The sequence below is a fragment of the Notolabrus celidotus genome, chromosome 17 (genome assembly GCF_009762535.1).
Source record: "Notolabrus celidotus isolate fNotCel1 chromosome 17, fNotCel1.pri, whole genome shotgun sequence".
Lineage (NCBI taxonomy): Eukaryota > Metazoa > Chordata > Actinopteri > Labriformes > Labridae > Notolabrus > Notolabrus celidotus.
Window position 1 is genome coordinate 7,831,868 of NC_048288.1, and position 21,134 is coordinate 7,853,001.

At 40.5% G+C, this 21,134-nt stretch overlaps 3 protein-coding genes across 7 annotated transcripts in view; 2 read left to right on the forward strand and 1 right to left on the reverse strand.

Annotated features, from left to right (window-relative positions):
• Positions 1–230, forward strand: part of rttn (rotatin) — a 47,775-nt gene extending 47,545 nt beyond the window's left edge. For both annotated transcript variants that reach the window (XM_034707047.1, XM_034707048.1), the window contains one exon: positions 68–230. In XM_034707047.1, the coding sequence (XP_034562938.1) occupies positions 68–150 (83 nt within the window). In that variant the 3' untranslated portion in view covers positions 151–230. The remainder of the gene's footprint in view (positions 1–67) is intronic.
• Positions 231–1,643: 1,413 nt separating this feature from the next.
• Positions 1,644–9,023, forward strand: cd226 (CD226 molecule). Of its 4 annotated transcripts, none has more exons than XM_034705916.1 (6): positions 1,644–1,998; positions 2,699–3,022; positions 3,177–3,557; positions 3,895–3,997; positions 7,305–7,359; positions 7,798–9,023. In XM_034705916.1, exons 1-6 carry the CDS (start codon positions 1,935–1,937, stop codon positions 7,930–7,932), a joined length of 1,062 nt encoding a protein of 353 aa, XP_034561807.1. In that variant the 5' UTR covers positions 1,644–1,934; the 3' UTR covers positions 7,933–9,023. The 4 variants fall into 4 exon arrangements, with proteins under 4 accessions (XP_034561807.1, XP_034561804.1, XP_034561805.1 ...); XM_034705913.1 differs by having other exon boundaries at positions 7,833–9,023; XM_034705914.1 differs by having other exon boundaries at positions 8,729–9,023.
• A 1,454-nt stretch (positions 9,024–10,477) lies between these two features.
• The window catches only part of dok6 (docking protein 6), a 67,525-nt gene continuing 56,868 nt past the window's right edge, over positions 10,478–21,134 (reverse strand). The window contains exon 8 of the mRNA XM_034706993.1: positions 10,478–13,912. Coding sequence (XP_034562884.1) covers positions 13,761–13,912 — 152 coding nt within the window. The 3' untranslated portion in view covers positions 10,478–13,760. The remainder of the gene's footprint in view (positions 13,913–21,134) is intronic.

Here is a 21,134-nt window from a genome sequence, read left to right on the forward strand (position 1 = left end):
TTTGATAAAGACACGTCCGCACCTGTCCTCATGCTGAATCCCTGCCTTTGTTTTTGTTTTCCTGCAGCAGATGCAGAAAACAAGCAGGAGCCTGTGAACACGTACCTGATGAAGTGCCTTGAAAACCTCTCCCAGCTGCTAAACAAGTGATGTTATTTATTATTTGCTTTAATCATGTTTTATACAAGCCTACTATGAACTTGTTTTAATAATAAAGTACTCGTGGGGGATATTTGTGTGGTGGGATTTCACTTGAAATGATGGACCAATATATCATACTATGTGGTGTATTTTTTGGGAAGTACCCCAGTTGTAGATGGGTGCATTGTGGTTGTGGGTTTCAGTGCTCTTTCGCACCACACCACTTTGGGTTGGTTGGTGACAACAAAAAAAAAACTACTCAGACTTTTGAAAACCCTGTGTTTACTTTCATTTCTGTGGCCCTTCCTTCTGTGATGTGTATTGCAAACCTTAGCATATTAGCGAGTACAACAATTCAGTTTGTGACTGATGGTTATGAGATGAATTTGGAACTAGAAGACACTGAAAAATCTTCTGTCTGTTCAAGCAGTCTAGAATGATATCTTGTATAAGAAAGTTATACCTTATGTAAATTCACAAGGAACCTCACTGAGCTCTTATTCAATACCTTTTCAAACAACACTTCATTTTCTGCAGCGCTACATAACTTCAGTGGATTTCATTCAAACGTCATACCAGCTGTCTTAAATGATACTGTATTAACTACAACAGGTTCCTGCTTACACCCTGTTTACATTATAAGTGTCCTCTATAAGACAGACTCAGACAGATCAGCCTGAAGCTGATGCGGCTGAAGCAGTCTGATATTTTGTCCTTAGACAGATTTGGAAAGTTACTCAGGAGTTTGCATCGAGTGATCCGGCTACATAGAGACAAGTCATGCAGAGTTCACTGTAAGATTAAATATTGATAAAATTATATTCAATATGCATGATATGATCACATGATCATTAATACACATTTGTATAATTATTTATGGAATAATACATCAATGGTGACATAAAAGACAAAAATAGTGCAACACTTTTACATCAACTAAAAAAGTAATGTTAATATAGTTACATTAATAATTTAACTATTATTATACTTATATTGATAATTGTAGTAAAAAGGAAAATAGATTACCTGTGTATGCACATCCTCTGATAGGACAGATATTTGTGTTATGCATTCATCACAACTTTGTGTGAAGGGTACGGTTCTGTTTGAGGGAGAGGAGGGAAAGATAGAAGTAATAAAAAATAAAAAAATTAAATGAAAGAAAGACAAAAAAATTTAAAAATAATAACAAAAGCGAAAAAACGTCAAACGTACGGTAGTGCTCATATTGCAACATTATATAGTATATTGTATACATGGTTATATTCAAATCGTAAATACACAGGAACACTTATTTGTTACCCAGAATAATTCCCCTGTTTGTTACGTCCTCTAGTCACACCTTAAAGGGGACATATCACGCTTTTTTCATCAATATATATTGGTCTAAGAGGTCCCCAAAACATGTCTTTAAAGTTTAGAAAGGCTCTGCTTGAAAGATTCACTTCCTTGAGTTTTGTTTTTGATCTTTAAAATTTACCCAAAGCACTTAAAACTGAGGAATTAAAATGATCATCAAGATCAGAACTTTTTATACTCAGCACTTTTAAAGTAATTTAGAAAACCTCAGTGTGGACCCCACCCTAGTATTACACAATAAGCTTGCCTCCCATTCCCAGCCCTGCTGATAAAGTGCCCGTGTGTGGGATGAGCTAGTAGTGAGCTAACCATGAAGTGTGCCCTCCAGTAGCTCAAGTGTTTCTCCGTCGCCAGAGAGCTAGCAGGAAGTGCAGCTCGGGTGCCTCTCTACTCGTCTCATCAATGCTGCTTTCATTCTCCCTTGGTGGGGCAAGATGGAAGCTGTACAAAAGGACCACTGGTACTTCATGGTACTCATCTTTCTTCCTTTCCTTAAAGGTAAGGAGATTATTTATCAGCTTTTACAGGAGGATATTTCAGGAGTCTTATTTCAACACTTTAAGAGGAAGTGATTGTTTTCTTTAAGGACACTCAGAAAAGAGGACTGACTTTTTACTTCATGTTTTTGCTTCACTTTTGTCAGATTATACATTTCTGCTCATTAATCTACCATTTCTTTTGTATTTAATTGATTTGATCGTTGATGGAAAGGCTTGTTATTCTCAGTTTTAGAAAGACATTATTATTCTAAACCTGCCAGAGCTCTCAGAGGCATCACTGGACTTGAAATCGGTTGTCATTCAGCTCGGATAAAAGGCTTCGAAAACTTGGAAGCTTGATCACCAGCTATTGTCAGTTGTGTTTATGTGTGCTGGCGCAAATTAGCCTAATTAGCATTACCCAAGGGATGGCCTCAGCTGTGAATGGCTGTGTTAATCTTCAACTGGAGGAGATTTAGGAGGAAAAACAGGTCTATTTTTGCCAGATTGTAAAGAGGTAAATATGTTTTTCAGAAGTTTGTTTTTAAACTATCACATACCAAGAATTCAAAGTTAGTTAAGAGTCTGAAACGTCTTTTTTTAATATGTGATTTAATTTGTAATATTCTCATCTGTCGCACCTTCCATCAAAACAATATTTCTGTTATTTGTCCAGATTATGATGAAGTTTAGTAAAGACCAAGTGGTTCTTTTTACAGTTGCTGTTCAGCAGAAAGATGCCATCACAGTCCATCTGGAGGAAGGCATGGTTCTGGACTGTTCCTGCCCCTGGAACGGCAACCTCAGCATGGTGTCCTGGACTAAGGTACCAGACAAGGATCCGATAGCTGTTTTCCACCCTGAGTATGGCGTTGCTTTTTCTTACCATTACCGTGAGAGGATAGACTTCCTGAAGACCACGCCGATGGATGGAAGTATATCCCTGAAGAATGTCACCCACCAGGATATTGGACTTTATCACTGCTCTGTTCAGACTTTCCCCCAAGGCCCCTGGACCAGGAACATTCAGGTGGAAGATTTAGGTAACAGATTTTTCCGGGGAGTACAGTGGGGGAAACTTTGTCAGTCTTGATTTACTGTGCACCCACTCAATGACTAAAAAGAATCAACGCTGGAAATGAAACGTAATTGATTATTCCTTTCCATTATGTGGTTTGATTTCTTTCTTTTACGCAGATATCCCCCCAAAAGAGGACAACGGCACCGAGCCCCCCACCCCAGAAGAGATCGAAACAGACACAGAGTTGGTTGCAGTGCAGAATGACGACTTCAACATCAGCTGTAACCACGTGCACAACGGCACCGTCTACCAGGTCATCCTGGAAAAGATGCCCCACGGTCTGCCCTGGAGCATCATCGGAGTGTGTAAGAAGGTGGAGAGGGGCCTGGTGGGCGAAGACTACAGCGACAGGGGCAGGGTGAGCTGTGCAGACAGCCTGGACATCAGTCTGCACCTGACAGGTGTGGAGCCGGAGGACGGGGGTTTCTACCGCTGTACCTTCAGCACGGATGCAGGAGTGCAGACCACCACTGTGCTGCTCACTGTGCCCCCTCCAGGTATAAAAACTGACCTCAAGCACTCACACCAGAGATCTGATACATGGAGTATTTTAAAGTATTTCATAAAACTTTGATTCATGAAACGCAGTGAATACAAAGAAACAATGCTGGTGATGTGTGTCTAACATTTCTTGAGACTCAAAACCACAGCATCCTGTGTCATATCTCACAGAGCTGTTTCTGCACATCTGTGTCATGCTGTGTTGTTTGTGAGTCATGAGCAATAAGTAAGTCTCAAATGTGTCAGGAACCACAAACACAAGGGAAACCACAGCGTTATCTTTACAGCCCTTTTCATTTTATCTGATTTAGACTTCTTTTTTTTTATAACCAGGGGGATTCAGCTTGTCTTTGTACATGATGTACATTTACATTGGGGCCGGAGCTGCTGGGCTGATCCTCTTCATCGTCATTCTTATACTTGTACTGAGGCACAGGTAAGACCCTGTTGTCATTTAATGTATAGAAGGAAGCAAAGCGTTTTGTTGACCTTGACGGGACAGAGCTGTCTCTCTTTTTTTTTTTTTTTTTTCAAAGTTATATTTTTGGCCCTTTTTGCCTTTATTTTATAGGACAGGTGGAGAGAGACAGGAAATGTGGGGAGTAGAGAGTGGGGGAAGACTTGCAAGAAATGATCGACCGGCCGGGAATCGAACCGGCGACCCCTGCGACGAGGACTGTAGCCTCTATATGTGGGGCGCTTAGACTGCTAGGCCACCAGCGCCCCAAGAGCTGTCTCTCTAGTTCTTCACGGATCATATCCTGATAATGAGTCTGTTGAAGTCTGCTACCAAAAAAATACTGTCCTGCTGTCTTTTAATTTGAAATGTCCCTCTAACTTTGACTAGTCTGCAGAAAATGTCAATGAATAATAATTCAAACAGCTTTATTAATGCCTCTCGGGCAAGCGGCAACCTCAGGCAGTGAGAAATGAAGCCAATGCGGAAGTGTTAAAAACTGCAGTTCATTGAGTGTCCACTTGAGGCTGGCTCTGGAAGTACCGAAAACCACATACACACCCATTCAAAAAATACGATTTACAGCAGAAATAAACATGTTTACAGTCTGGTACAAAATGAGTGTAGTCTGGATAGCTCATTTCTCGATCGGCACACACTGTACGGGGGGGTGATCTTTTTTCAAACGCAGCAATTTTGAAGATTTTAAGATTACGAGTCTTCCAATGAGAGGCACAGCTGACTTGATTGACAGGCGGGAACACTGTAGCTGTTGGCTAGGAGGCTCAAAGCCCGCCTCTGTACGTCACAATCGCTCAACAGCAGTTAGGTTGAGTTCAGCATTTCCAATATGGCTCCCGCCAACGATTGGCTTTAAAACAGCGCTTCAGAAACAGACGGGTGACGTCACGGATACTACGTCCATTATTTATAGTCTATGCTCTCGGGGCAATTTGCATGGAGCAGCTTTTCTAAACAACAGAAATAAAACACAGATATGTAAAGACAACAATGAGTTATCACCAGAGCTAAAATGAATATTTGTATCAAACAGACTGATAAACAAAAAGCCAGAATAAAAGCAGTTATATGTAACATGTAGTAACATGTCATGTCTCCATGCTGTTAATTGCTTGGTCTGACTCCGACCCAGTGGCAGCAGCATTTAAAAAAAACAGAAAAAAGTGATCTTCATGTTGGTAGGTTTGTGTGTTTTTGTATTAAGAGGCATCGCTATCAGTTTCACTGTCTTTATACCAGTTTACATCTACTCACTGGAGCTTTAAGTTGTAAGAACATTCTTACAGCTCTGCCTTTCAATCAATCAATCAATCAATCAATCAGACTTTATTTATAAAGCGCTTTTCATACAATGACACTGTAACACAAAGTGCTGTACATAAGAACAACCTAAATTAGAATAAATTAAGAAAAAGATGCCACCCCTAACCCCGACCCCAAACCTACCCCACAATCCTAAGGTTAAGAACACAATATATGCAACAATAATAATAAAAACAATAAAAATAAAATTAAAATAAAAAATAAAGAAGTTGCTGAACAAACTGAGGAAACACTCTCATGATATGTTAATGAGGAAACACTGGAGGTAAAATAAGATGTTAAAACTCAACACAGGAAGTTAAAATCACCCAAATAATATAAATTTCAGAGATAATAAAGCACTAAAATATTAAACCATTACAAGAAAATAAGATGCTTTACTTCAGAAATAAAAAAATGAGTACATTAAAAAATAAAATAGAATAAAAGTGACTAAAATTTGAACTAGATTATAAATAAATAAATAAAACTGTCATATGAATAAAACTCAGTTAAAAGCGAGTCTAAAAAGGTCTTGAGTTTGCTTTTAAAAATGTTGATGCTCTGTGCAGCACTCAGATCTTCAGGTAGGGTGTTTCACAGACGTGGGTCGTTATGATAAAAAGCTCCCTCACCGTGAGTCTTTGTTCTTACTTTTGGTACAATTAAAAGTCCACTACCTGAAGACCTGAGGGCTCTCACCGGCTCATATGATAAAAGCAAATCTGATAAATAAGAAGGGCCGAGACCATCAAGAGATTTAAAAACCAATAAAATAATCTTAAAATCTAATCTAATCTCTTTGTCAGCATTCAATCAGCTGAGTTTTGGAGCAGCTGAAGCTGAGAGATGTTCCTTAGCTAAATATACATGCTCACACTGTTAGCATGCTGATCTATGTTGATCTGCATTTACCTTCTTCATCATCTTACATAGGTATTTTCATAACTGCGGCTGAGCAGGATGTCATTTGTTCATAACTTTGTTCATAAACTGTAGTGTGTAAAATGTAAACCTGATGATACTGCAGGAGGGCAGGTTCAGCTATTAATAGTTCTTCAAGTTCTCAAGGTGGACTCACAGATCCTCCTCCATCTAAAATAATAAGAAAAAAAACATGAAATATAAATCTGGGGTCATGCTGTGGTTGCAGTGACTTGGATCAAAACAATATCTACAGGAAGCCTGTCGTCATTGGTTGCATTCATTCTGATCATAGACTGTATGAAATATGGATGTAGTATCCGTGATGTCACCCATCTGTTTCTGAAGCGCTGTTTTGAGGCCAAGCGTTTGCGGGAGCCATATTGCTGCTGTCGAGCGATTGTGATGTAAAGAGGCGGGCTTTGAGCCTCCTAGCCAACAGCTACAGTGTTCCCGCCTGTCAATCAAGTCAGCTGTGCCTCTCATTGGAAGACTGGTAAAAACTTGTTTTTTGAACCACTCTGTAAACATGTTTATTTCTGCTGTGAAGATCAGCTTTTTTGAATTGGTGTGTATGTGGTTTCCGGTACTTCTGGAGCCGGCCTCAAGCGGATTCTCAATGAACTGCACTTCCGCATTGGACTCATATTTTTAGACCGGAGGTTGCCGCCTGATTCTGATACATTTGGAGTTTGACTTTCCTGCCCCGCCCTTTTCATCGTTCACTCCTGTGATTTATCTTTTACATCCACTCTTGGAGTTTTAAAATCAACTGCTTGAAACCATTGCACGAAAATGTCACTATGATTTATCCTCTGGGGACAATGAATTACAAAGTGTCCAAACTGCATAAAATGTCATGATACAGCTGTTGGCATATTGGCGACTTGACCGAAGTGGTGCAGTAGCCACTAGCATGGTCTAAAATGTTAGTTATTTACATAATGTACGCATTAATAATGATCAGTGATGTGTGAGGTTGTAAACAGATGTTCTCACTGATAGAAAAAAACAACCTTACATTGTTTTATTGTTGCAGGAAGAGGAACAGGAGAGAGGAGTACAGAGTCAAACTGCACCCGTCCCAGAGTCAGGTGAGCCTCACCTTAGTTATCATTTCTACTCTGGTCTTTACACTTGATACATTTAAAGCTCTTCCTTACCTCCTCTTCAGACATGCACTTAATTATAAAACTGTTCCTCTTTATTAAAACTCTTAAAGTAACTCATTTTATTTCATACAACACGTTCTGTCTTAATGAACCTGCATGTGTTTCCTAACTCAACTAACGCTGTGGATGACAGTGTGATGGCTTTGGGGGCAGCTGGTCAACATGTCAACAAACTAGTTAAAAGAACATTTAAACATATAAATGTATCATGTAAATATGTAATATCATGTATAAGTTATTTAATATTGAGTCCAATCACATGTATAATATGACTTTCTGTCAAGCTGCTGCTCTGTCATTACAGCACCACCTGTCACATGTCTCTAACACCTCATATACTAACACAATCTATATCCACAGCCAAACTTCTATGAGAACATCTCTGTGTGTCCCAGGAGTGCACGGAAGTCCAAGCAGATAAGAAACTGCCCTGTTTATGCCAACCTGCCGAATGTGAGAGCCCACAAAACCAGACATCAGCTCCCTTATAAATGAGCAGGCGTTCCCTTCGCAGATTCAAGAATAAATAAGCAAAGTAAACGTGTTTGTAAAGCTGACCTTAGTTATTTATTTAAGCTTGTGATGGGATGCAGGGACCAGAATGACACTGATTCACATTCATTCTGTGATTTGAAACAAGTGGACAAAATGACAGCTTTGTCAGAGTCCAGCTCTGCTCCCACTTATCAAATGTAGGATGTATTTCATGATTACTGTCCAGGAAATATTTGTTTTGGGCGACAACTATGTTTGACAGTTACCGTTGTGCAGAAAACGTCAGACAAAGGCTTGGATAATCATTATTTTCACTTCCCCAACCCCTGAGTAAAACGATTGACAAAAGCCTGTGTAATTACTCTCTTTTTACTTTCATCCCTCCTGGTTTCCATTCAAAGCCTGACAATAGTGTCTAATCATCTAACGGCAAAGAAAAGCATTCACTCAGCACTGTACCATCACTCGAGACTGTTTCTTCCCCCTAAGAGCTCTCTGTCTAGGATGACTGCATTCTAGTTACAGCGCGTTCTTATTATGAAAGCGACTCTAATTGGCTAATCCTGTGCTTTAGTTAATCTTCCATTTGGTCTAGTCTAATGATAAATATTTTTGTTCTTATGACTTTCTTCTGCACAGTTTTATAAGCTGTCACAACATTCCCAAGTTGTATTTATTGCTTGTAAATGATTTCTCCCCCTGCCTATATGCTCTTGTAAATCAGTATTTGAAGTTTAAAGCAGTACGCCTGAGTTGTGTGTTGTTTACGTATAATCTGATTCATTTATCTCCATAGAAATGGAGGCAGTGGCAGAGGCAGTAATGGATATGCAGGCTATCCTGCTAGAGAACAAGACAAGTGTGGACAAGTTAGAAATGTGGAACACAAAGGGACAATGTAGTTCGGAAACACACCGTTTGGCGCCTTCATTTTCTCGTCTTGCTGTTCCTGGAAAAACAGAGCAAGCTGCAAGTGTGCTTTCGACTGTGAGGCATGTCATACCGTGTGGTTGACCAGCAATACTGAAACTGATGTGTGTGACTGTAAATGACTTCAAGTGGTACCAATAAAGTGGTGTCAGAACTGTGAACTCTTCATTTCCTCTAATGTGAGAGTGTGATGTGAGGAAACCAAAGTGAAAGAAATACTGTACACTGGTGTACACCTCTTCAAGGAAATACAGTGCTCTGGGTAATGGATACTTGCATCACTTATAGTGTGAAATTTTAGGAAATCTGCTTTCATATTGAGCCTTACATGAGAAGACAGACACCATTCATAGGTCTTTACGTTGCTGCTAGCTGTTGGTTAGCCTAGCTTAGCACAATTATTGAACAATGCAGATAGGGTTGCCGACTGTCCCGTAATAGACCGGGACATCCCGTATATTGGGCTAAATTGGTTTGTTTCATACAGGACCTCAATTGTCCCGTATATTGACTATTAACTCTTGTAAATGCATCAGACTGCACTCTACAGATCCTAGATCAGATAAAACAGCAGTATCAGATCATGTGCCAATCACATCGCCTGTCATCCAATCACAGGCCCCCTCACGTGCATCAGTTGTATACAGCGCAAATGCGTCAAGTCTTGCAAAAAGGTGTGGAGAGGATTTCCTCTCTGATGGCCATTAAATAGTCAGACTGAAGAAACAGATGCAGCACAGACCTGATCAAAAATGAACTTTAAATATCTGTAAACTGTGCCTCGTCATGTAAGGACTTCTCTCTGGCTGTGCAAAAGGACAAAAGACTGCTTGAGTCAGTCAAGAGCAGCAAAAAGTATCCATGGAAAAAGTAAATTTGGTGAGTCATACTCCTCTTTTGCACTTAATTTTTCTTTTGCCTGTTTTTTGATGTAAAGAGCCAAATTGTGTTTTCTTTAAGGTTCATTCATATGAGGTTACATAATGATACAGTAAAGATTAAAGGGAATACACACACTTTCTGCATTTCCAGTTGAATCAGAATGTGAATATTATGCTGTATTCACACATCATGCTCACACCACCATGGCACCGTGCACCTGTCCCTTATTTAGTAGTGAGAAAGTTGGCAACCCTAAATGCAGAACAGCTAGACTAGCTTCTTTTCTAGGTGACTGCACCACTGTAAAAAAATGTGGATCATATATTATTTGTTCAATCTCTACAAAAGCAAAGTAATAATATTACAGTGGTATTACAGTTATCATGCTAACAGCTAGCCCATGCTACATGAAGCACCAAGAAAACTAAATGTTAGTTTTTTCCTTTTTTCTTTAACATACATGAAGAAATTACATAAGAGGCTCCTTTAAATAGACTTTGTTAGCTCTGGACTAAGCCTGATCATCTGTTTTCCTACATTACAAGGAGCTAACCACGTGCTAGCTTAGCTCTAGCTTCATTAAACGAGAGTCAAATCCATCTCCTACTGAAACTCCAGGTCAAAATCCATTCAGAGAGAGCATATATCAGAAAGCATCAAGCATGTTTAATAATGAAATGTCACTTACCTTGCCTCTAAAATGTCCAGCTAGCTTAAAAAAAACATGCCAAAACATGGTAGAACATTCAATTTATTACCCTTGTATCATCAAAAACATTACATATGTACATTTAGTGAAAACTGTAGTCCTACACTCAGTGTATTCAAAGTGCTAATAACAAATAACTTGACAGGAACAGATAACAAACGTAGTGGACACATCATGTGGCAACAGATATCACGTCATACCTTCGAACAGGTGAATGGCTACAATATGCAACAAAAAGAGCAAATGATAAACACAGTTTTCTATAACTTTGTCCAGTTGTCTGGGTTTGTACTGGCTCTTACGGTCCAGATGTAGTGGAACTAGTATACATACATTTATCACATTTTGAGCTAAGACTCAAGACTACTCTTGCAGAAATGTGGCCAGATATGAAACAACCATGTTTCTATGTACGGTAACGATGGGCTTTGTGATGCAACAACGTTTCAAGATGGGCACTTTGTTTGAGGCTCAAATTAACGTAAAGGCTGAGCTCTTTTAAATACAGCTTAAAAGATAAAGTGACCGACTGCAAACTTCAACTTCAACATAAAATAAGTGCTTGTACTTGTGGCTCTACAGGATCTATAATATTAACAACAAAAATAATCAAAGTGAATACAAACTTTATTAAAGAACTGATTTGCTGCCTCAAACTGATTGTCATTTGGATCCTTTTTTTTTAGTTTGCAGTAGTGGGAGGTCTGTGTCTTCTAATCAAACAAAAAGCACAACCACTTATACCACAAAGACTTCAAGAGGTGTTGACAGCCACCAACAGGAGACAAGTGTTTTCCTCCACTGACTAAAGGAGCTCTGCTTAATGTTTCTGGGGGTGACATGGCATTTCACAGCTGGGTCTGCCGGAACTTAGGACTCAGAAATGGTTGAAAGATTAAGAGCTAAATTCTGTCTGAAAGGGTAAACTCAAAGCCTGAAGATGGGGATGCTCTGGGTAAGTCTCACACTCAGCAGTCTGTGTTGGAAGGCACTTCTTACTCTAGGAGGACGATGAGGAGAACATTTTCATCACAGCTGTAGTGGACAGAAATATAACTCACATGCTACAGGAGGGTTCACTGAAATATTTATTTTTTTTCTGCTGATTTTGTTCATTTCAGCCACGAAAACTACAATGAATTGTTTCTGATTAGCAGTGTTGTTAACATAAACAACACTGCTAAACAAGTTAGTCAGGCTAAAGGATCAGAGACTGTTTTTAAGTTAACCAGTGTTGGCTAATGATCAGTCTTTATTTGTAATGCAGTTGTAGCTCAAAGTTTTCTCAACTTCAACTCTCATGTAAGCTATCATGTAGCGCTAACAACTAGGGGTGTCCCGATCCGATATTGATATCAGATATCGGTCCGATATCGGCAAAAAAAACGAGTATCGGATTATACCGGACTGCATCTAAACTCTCCGATATAAACCCTCCCATACAAGCAGTCCATTCCAGAATCCAGAGCCCATGTGATCACAACAGCGTGTGCTAAGTTGCTAACAAAGTCGCAAGGAGTAGGAGTGATGTCGGCCGTGTGGCGTGTACCTCTGTGAGGCCACTATTGAACTTAAGAACAATCCTTTACATTACTGGAGAGCCAACCAAGCTCGACCCCCCACCCTGGCAGCATAATTTGTTTTTATTGGATTTGTTGAGGTTATTTTTCAGGGTCTTCTTATTTATTTTTTTCAATTGTAGTATATTCTTATGTTTAAGTTTAAAATGTATGTAACCCATTGGTTAACAATAAGTCAGTTTTTCTCACACCTACTGTTGCTGACTATTGTTCTGTTTGAGTAATATCACTTGATCAAGCCTTTTCTAACATTCCTTACTACAAAATAAGTAATAAAATTATGTATGATTTGTGCTGAGATCATATGGCTGCAATATCGGTATCGCATCGGAAGTGAAAAGGTTGTATCGGGACACCCCTACTAACAACTGGTTAGCTTAATTAACATACTGGAGAATAGGGAAATGCTAACCCAGGTAGTTAAATCAAGCTACCTACCCTTAGCAGGTTCACAAATGAACACCATGTAGTGTATCTGTTTACTCTGCACTAAAGTTAAAGTTTAAAAGGAACAAGTTATGGCTTTGAAAGTGCTGGTTGACGGATGCTGTTAGCGTCTGGGAGAGCAGGCTAGCTGTTCCCAGGCTTGTTGAAAGCTAGGCTAACTATGAACTGGCTGCAGGACAGCTTGATATTGATTGTTCAGACACAGTCGTGATATTTTAAGGTGGAAATGGAGTTAGCTTAGCTTTCAAGTCTTGAAACTAGATTGGCTTAAAATGTACTCAATCTTTCCCAGTGTTTCTCTGAAAATGCGTCTCTCTGAAAATGCGTGTTTATCCCAGGATGTCAGTGACTGTTGCCTCTTAAGTATATTTCACTGAGCACAGATCGTCTTGGAAATATTCATATTTAATCCAATCCTTTTATTTTCATATTGAAATACAACCAACCAGCTTGGTTTAGATGTCACAGCTTTTAAAGTGGTCTTATTACGCCATTATTTACTTCTGCCTTGTTTAACTCGGCCAGTCAGCTCACCAACATCTCTGCTGTTCTCTTTCCACTAATAAACCAGTTATAAATACTGTATATGAGGCTGAAGAAGAGCTGGGACACCATTAAACCTAAATTGCTCTGCAATGTAGAGTTGGCAGATTAAAGTTGAGGATTTAAGATATTTGCACAGTCCACTCTGATATCCTTGGAGCATATTTCTGAATGACTTTTTCCCTTTGCTGGTCGTAACCTTTAAAGAGCTTTTGCTGATTCATCACTGACTTCAATGTTGAGTATTTTTTGTGGGAGCCGTTGATCAATTTCACATTCTAGAGAGGGGGAAGTACAGTAATGTCAAAGAGTGGTGAAATTTCTCTGGAAATGGTTGCTGAGGCAGCGAACTGTGGGAATGAGTCTGATGTGATTTCATCCAATTCAGAAAAAAAAAATCAAAGAGTTTCTTTTTTACGGTGAAACTTTGTGTGCTGTTACCTCAAACTTCTTGTAATGTACAGTGCAGGGATTGAAACAAAGTCCTCCTGGCTTTAAGAGTAAAATGATGAAGAAAAAAAAACATGAAAACTAATCCTTCAGGATTTTTGGTGAAGTATCTGAAGCTACTGCTGCGTTCACACAACATACAAAAGAGACTTCTCAGGATCCTTCTCATGTCACACTCGCTCTACAGTTGACACCAGGTAATGATATATTACACGTCACTATACATATTTCTACATCCTTTCTACAGTTGAGGGCAAAGTGTCCAGTTTCAGGGGAGCAACTCTGTGTCATTGAACAGGTCTCAGGCTGCAACTGGTTTCACAGCCACTAGAGGGCGACGGTGCCTCTTCCTGGTGCTGGCTCTCCTGTTCTGGCTCATCAGACAGAAAGCTGGGGAAGGTCTGTGCTCGAGGGATGAAAGTCATTGACAGGCTGCTTCCTGTGGGGGGAAAAAAGTGGGGATAGAGTCAGTGGAGCTCTTCTTTTTTTTTTAGCAGAATGAAAATGAATGTGTGTTTTTTAACCTTAAAACAAATACATCCTGCTTCTTCTGGGTAATATATTCAAGATACAACTGTTGCTTGGTTACTGTCCATGCTGATATCTTAATATGTTGACAAAAATAATCCTGCTGTTCCTCACTGAGAGGAAATAATCATTTAAAGACCTTTGGCTGATGTAGGTGGTTCTCGCACAGTAAAAAATATATAAATCTAAAGCTGGAGCGTCAGACGTGATGGGAAATCAACCTTTCACCTTAAACACACAGCTTCACGTCAGACTGATCTCCACCCTTCTTCCCCGCTCTCTCTCTCCTCCCTAAATGTAATTAATTGGAACAATTTGTTCTGAAGTTCATATTTGTTAACTGCATCGCAAATGGGGTAATGGATACTTGTGGGTGGAGGGCTGTTCTCTGCAACTGTGAAACCATTAATAATATATTAGGATGCTGTTTTGGAGATGTGCTCAGCAAGGTAGGTTGAGGATAAAGTGGCTGGCAGACTGCTGATCATGCACTGAACAAGGTGGAAGTGGCCACTGATAAATATTTCAGGAGGTGCAAAATCTGAAACAACACTGTAATCAAGTGCAACTTAAACACAAGCATCCTCCTAACACAGGTGAGTGTGTCATTACAATAAAATCAATGTAAGGTTCATTGAAATCTGACTGAGAAATTACGCTTTGCTTTGTTTTCTGATACAGCCACGTTCAAGGAAACAGAGAGAGGTTCTTTCTCTCCGTCAGATCGTGATTATCAAACAGGATTCTTCGATAGTTTTGCGGACCGTTCACAGCAAAGCAAACACACACACATTTTTTTCAGTGTTCCAGTCACGCTGCCACCAAAGAGAGTCAGGGCTAAGACTGTGAGACGCACTGCCAACCTCACCACACAACGGAATATAAAACATGACCCAGTCAGCCTGGCAATCAATGTCAAGTGGCTGCGTGAATGCATGTCACAGAGAGTCACGGAGGGAGAGAAGTCTTGTTAAAAACAGAAATGTGTGTTGGAGGGAAGTGATGCAGAAGTAAAGAAAGCCAGGGAGAAGAGAAAGAGGGAAAAAAAAAGCTCTTTCCTGTGCGAGGTAAGGGAACAGCTAGCAGGAGGAAGACACAGAGGGGCTGATGTGGGAGTGAGGATGAGACCAAAACAGAGGCAGTCTTACAGGTGAGTCATACCAACACACACACACACACACACACACCTGTGTCCACTACTCTTTCCTTCCAGCCCTCACTGGGATAAAGAGAAATGAGATAAGGCTCCAGCTTAAGGTTTTAAATGCAGCTCAGTCCATGTACTGCAAGTAAAAAAAAAAGGGTGACATTTTCTCTCCCCTCCATGTTGTACTTAATAAATTGCTGAAACGACTGATGCGCAACCAGGCATATCCCTTTCTCATCTTTGCCAAGACAACCCCTCCCTTCAAGCAAGGCCAATTTAGTCTGAAAGAGGGAGAGGCAGGAAGCCCAGTGTAGACATCTCCTCTGTCATGAGCAGCAACGTTTGTCCATAGACGTATTTAATAACAGACGCAGCCTCCCTTGACGTCACCTGTTGGTTTGTCCACTGCCTTTCTGAAGCCTCAAATTCACCATTTGGCCAACACCATATTGGTTTCTGTTGCCAGAATCAACCATATTTGGACAAGAAGACAGACTTTGAAAGGAGCCAAGTCATCATGACTGAACAGACTACACCTGTGGCTAAATTATTCCCTCGCCAATTTAAGAGACTAGCAGCTTTCTTCTGTTTTAGCCTCTAAGAGCGATGGACGATTTTGGGCTACCAGTGTGTTTAGTGATTAGCAAGAATAAACTTCCATTCAGTAATTTATTTTTCGTGCAATTCCTTCATAGTTGGACAAAAAGGCAGCTTTTGTGTGGAGCCAAGTTATCATGACTGAACAGACTACACCTGTGGCTAATTAATTCGCTCCCCAATTTAAGAACCCATTGGCTAGCATCTGTAATAGGCTGTACGAGCGTTGGACAACTTTTTGGAGCTTCCGTTGTAGCCAGTGATGAGCGACAAAGACCTTCAGTTTGTCCAGGGTTTCCTTTTTTTTACAGCCTAACAAGCAACTCAATAAAAGAGAGCTGATACATAAAACTGCTTAAAGACATGAATTAATCATTTGAATCATTTGAAGACTGCTGATGGATTCAACTGTTTCCCTGCATACAGACAATACCCACTTAACACATGGACACCACTACTAATACTACAGACAGAGACTAGAAGACTTTTTTTATTAGGGATGTTCCAGAGTGACTTATTCACTTGTCATGAAAACAGAAAAACGGATCCCAAAATCTGCAGATAAGTGACGTCAAATTGGTTTGCAAGGTTAGTAGAGTTAGCCCCACCAGCCTTCGTCCTCCTCGCAGGTTAACGTCTACATATCTGTGCTGGTTACTCATAGCGCTGGTCGAGTGGTTATGTGTCAGTTTAACCAGACTCAGCCTTCATACAACTTGACATCTGTCATCTGTGCCTGTTTACCTCCAGGTAGTAGAGCCTTATAGCTTTACAGCACTGGCTATTAACTGCAACAGTCCGTGACACAATATATGACCGCTTTAAAACATTATTAAGAATTTGTTTAACCGATGAGAAATTCTGGTGCCAACTAGCAAGGATAATGATGTTGGCTAAACATGCACATCTCTACCTCTAATGCCAAAACCCAAGAGATCTTTGGCTGACTGTTGAGCTGGTTACCAGAATAGACTCTACTTGTGGTGGTAACTTAGTGCAGTTGTCTATTAATCACATTACAGAAGCTAAGAGAGTTTGTGGAACATTGCAAACTTGTGGCTCATGTGGTGCTGGTAGAGCAACAGGTGAACAACACTCAAGTAACCAGTCTTCCCTCCAACAACAACTCTGACCCCTGTGCACTGGCTGACTAATAAATTAACATAATATGTATCACACTGAACAAGCTAACTAGCCAGGTACAATAAGTGCCTGCTAACTAGTGCTAAGATATCAATAAAATTCAACTACGTCTTTAAACACTGAAAAAACTCAGGCACAGACTGTTCGTTAGTATGATAAATTGCCTTGCAGGACTTCAACTTTGACTGACATTTGCATTGAAGCATCTCCAAAAGGCGCCAACAACGCAAACATGGCCAAGGAGTTTAAGTTCAGTGACTGAATGAGCTGTGTTGATGTGCAGTAGACGGCCATCTGCGTCATCTGTGGCTCAGAGCAAACACAAACCATCGCTGTGAGGCTTGATAAAATTAAAACAGACGAGGTTTATAAGATTTCAGCCACTGTGCAGTTCTTATCAATTGGGAATTAACAATAGAGACGAAAACTGTGTTTTTCTAAAAGTTGTATATCTTAGTATTGGGCCTAATGGGGATTGACTCCCTTTTAGAGCCAGCCTCAAGTGGACACTGGAAGAAATTCAGTTCCACAAGTCACTTCTTTGTTGGCTTCATTTCTCAGCCCCAAAGGTTACTGCTTGTGATGCCAGACCCCCGATGAGAGACACTCCTTTTGGACCATAGATATCAACACTCACAAACACTCTCACAGGAAACAAATAGTACCAAAAAGAACACACACACACACACACACACACACACACACACACACACACACACACACACACACACACACACACACACACACACAAACAAACAAACACAAGTGTGTCAGCATCTCCTTTCCTCTTCCTCCTGCTCTCTGGTCCCTATGAAGAGCAGACAGTGATTTGTCAGTGCCTTTTCATTACCAGGCAAGGTCATGTCATCCTATCTGGCCCGGGGTGGCAGCTGCTGGGCCGGAGCAGACACGACAAGGCAGCGAGGGCGCTCATACACACTCTGACTGATACAATGGCGAACCCTGGATACACAAGCACCTTTTTATGCTCGCATGTAGATACAAACACTCACATCTGTCTGCACCTTTCCTTTCACACCGTCATTCCCCAGCTGGCGCTTTAGCAACAGCTGTAACCGGAGAAAGAGAGGCAAACTCTGGAATACACAAGGCTGCTGATGTGAAGCTTTGTGTTTTTGTGTGGTAAAAACCAACCGCAGGAGCGAGAATTCCCTTTAACGAATAAAAATATAAGTCCAAAGCAGCCTGAGGATTGAGTTTGGATTCATATAAGTTCTGCTAGTGCTTGAGAACTTCCCAAGAATCCACCAGAGACACCAAAGCAGTTGAACGCTTTCTTACCTGTAATGAATTTTTTATAGCATTCAGTTTTTTGCATCCATATCTACAATGTTCCTCCTCGCCTGTTGCAGAAAAGATAGTGTTATCCTCCTGTTCTCCTATCATCTTGTCCCTGTGCCTCTGATACTTGCTCCCACACAGTAAAACCCCCCTCGTATCAAACTAAGAACAGCACTCCGTTCTATTAGACTTGCTAATGCTTTGCCACTAAACTGTGGAGCACAATGAAACGCAAAGAAAGAGTGTGCGTGTGTGTGTGTGAGTGTGTGTGTGCGTTTGTGTGGGAAATGGCAAAAAAATTACAGAAAAATGGGTCCAAGTAAAAAATACAGGCATTCTTGTTCCCGTTCCATTCTACCATTAGAGTCGGTAATTGAACCATTTCCGACAGGCAAGGCGCCTTTTGCTTTTTCAACTCCAAAACTTTAAAGTGCACTTATTTGTATGCATCAGCAAACTCAAGAGAACACAGCAGTTCCAGAGAAATGCAAAAGAGTGAATAGCATTAGGAGACTGGAGGTGGAAAACACGACAAAGTGGAGATGTTCTGTTCGGCTGTATAGTTTCTGGAGATTTCAACATCTGAGTCATTATTTGGAGGCTGAAATTAGTTTCCTAGAGCTACGCAGGTGATAAAGGAAAGATGTTTAACACCTCCACATCCCTCAGTTTCTCTTCAACACAACACATTTGACAAATATTCCTTTCAGTGCCCACAAACAAGGCTTTTGGGGATGTATTTTTCAACGATGTGAAATCCCTTTAAATAAAAGAGAACATCACTGTCAGCTCGTCACGTTAACAGAGGCAAAGAAATAAACACAGGTGAATAAACCTCAATGGGACAGGAAACTATGTTCCTTAATTATTCCCCCGGACCCGCAGGGTATTTGAAAGCAACCCGAGCATGACTCAGCAAATTGACTGTGCTGATTGGATATTCATCATGCACGCAGGGACACAGCCAAGGAGCTGAAGCAGCCAGCCGTCATGGTCCAAATTCCTGATTTCTTACCTCTATTTGCTGCTTAATCCATTTTGGCTAATATAATCATTGTTATAGAAGAATAAAGGGGCCTAACAGTCTCTGAATACCTGCTGAAGCCAACGTTAACTACTGCTGGGGAGGTCTTCATTCTGAGGTTGACTCCAGTGAAGAGATTTAGTAGCACTGTACCACTTTTAGCTCTTTTAAACAGCTAACCAGCAGCCTTACCCACTGTCTGTTACATACATGTGTGTGTCTGAAGGCTGAAGCTGTGTGTTTTGAGAAAGTATGAGTTTTATCTTTTGATCATTCATGGTTTTCTGGAATTTGTTGGCAAATCTGAAACTTCTGTGAGGAACTTTTGGCCTCTCTGTTTTGGTGGATAACTGAATGGAAACGCAAATGTCAACAGACAAAGCGGAAACCACAATTAGAGCCATGAAGCCATCTACCCTTTCCTACTTTTCAATCGATGGAGTGTGTCCCAGAAGCACCACAAGAACCTGTCTGAAGGGGTTACTCACCATTTAGTGTAGTTTGTTGGTGTTGGCACTTCTCCCCCTGGCTGTCCTTTCCCTGTCTCTTTAAAGACACTCCTCTGTTTTCTCTCTCCATACCTCTTCTCTTCATGAAAACAGGGGGAGGTATTGCGTACAGCCTAAACCAAGGCAGAGCTCTAGACCAAACAGACCTCTCACCCTAGCTCTGCTTTCCCTGTCCTCTTACTTGCATCTCTTTTAAGAGGCCCCCTTGCTTTCTCTCTTCATCCCTCCACTCTCCCCTCATTAAATAATGGTGGAGGGGGAGGTAGAGCATCTTACTCATATCTCTTTAAAAGGCATTTCTCAGTTTTCTATCTCCACTGTCTACTTTCTTCCTAAATGAAAATAGAGGAAGGTAAGAGGGGAGGTAGAGCGTACAGCCTAACAACAAACAGGCGTCTCACTTGCACTGCCTTTCTCTATACTCTTTCTAACATCTCTCTACAGACTCTAACTGTTTTCTCTCATCCTTTCTTCTCTTCCCTCATGAAAATAGGGGAATACAGCCATACTGGGACAGAATGAGCTCTACCCCAAACAGACTTCTCACTCTGGCTCTGCCTTCCCTGTCCTCTTTACATGTCTTTGTATCTTAATGTTTAGGTGGTGGGGGACAGTAATGGCCATGTCATAGGGTTTGTCACTTATCAGTCGTACATAAATATTTGGATGAGGGCGTAATGGGATGGTTTTCTCCTGCTGAATGTTAATCCTTTTCATTAGAGTACAAGCATCTTGTGTTTATTCAAAATTAACTTTCCCCTCTCCTGTCCAATCACCTGTCATTTCTGTGTTTATCACTCTGGGACAACTTTAAGATCCTCCCTGGTCCCCATTCCTCATCATAGTGTCATTAACTGCCTTCAATGTAGGAGAATATAATGATAGATTTTAATGTTTCTTAAATAAATGTGCCCTCTAAAGCATCATTTGTGCAGTATTTATCAAAACTTCAACATTAAATAATACAGAAACTGTGTGATATAAAACAAGGTGTTTGTTAAAGAAGAGTGACACTCAACTGCATGATGTTCTGTCTTTATAAAGAGGAGGTTTAGTGTGTAAAGAAGGAGGTAGAATTAAGAACAAACCTGAAAGCTCTCTTGGCTTTTTCACACACTTTTGATTTGCCTCCTAAAATAGCTTACCAGTTTTTGGTTTAGCTGTTAAGTCGAGCTCAAATCACATCATGTGATAAAAGCAGCACCGTAACATCTGTCAGCACAGTGAGAAAAGAGGAAAACGTATTCACTCTTTTTGGTCTATAACCCATTTATTCCATTTGGCAGCTGTGCTTCATGACAGTCGATGCAGCTTTACTCCCTGTTCATGCTCTACAGACTTAGTTATTGTTGACACTGAGGCAAACATCTGAGCCTGATGAGCATGAGCCAAGATCTGAGGTATCACTGGT

Coding starts and splice junctions, on each gene's coding strand:
- cd226 (XM_034705916.1), top strand. CDS start 1,935: ATGGAAGCTGTACAAAAGGACCACTGGTACTTCATGGTACTCATCTTT. Junction 3,558..3,894: donor GCTCACTGTGCCCCCTCCAG/GTATAAAAACTG, acceptor TTTTATAACCAG/GGGGATTCAGCTTGTCTTTG. Junction 3,998..7,304: donor ATACTTGTACTGAGGCACAG/GTAAGACCCTGT, acceptor TTATTGTTGCAG/GAAGAGGAACAGGAGAGAGG.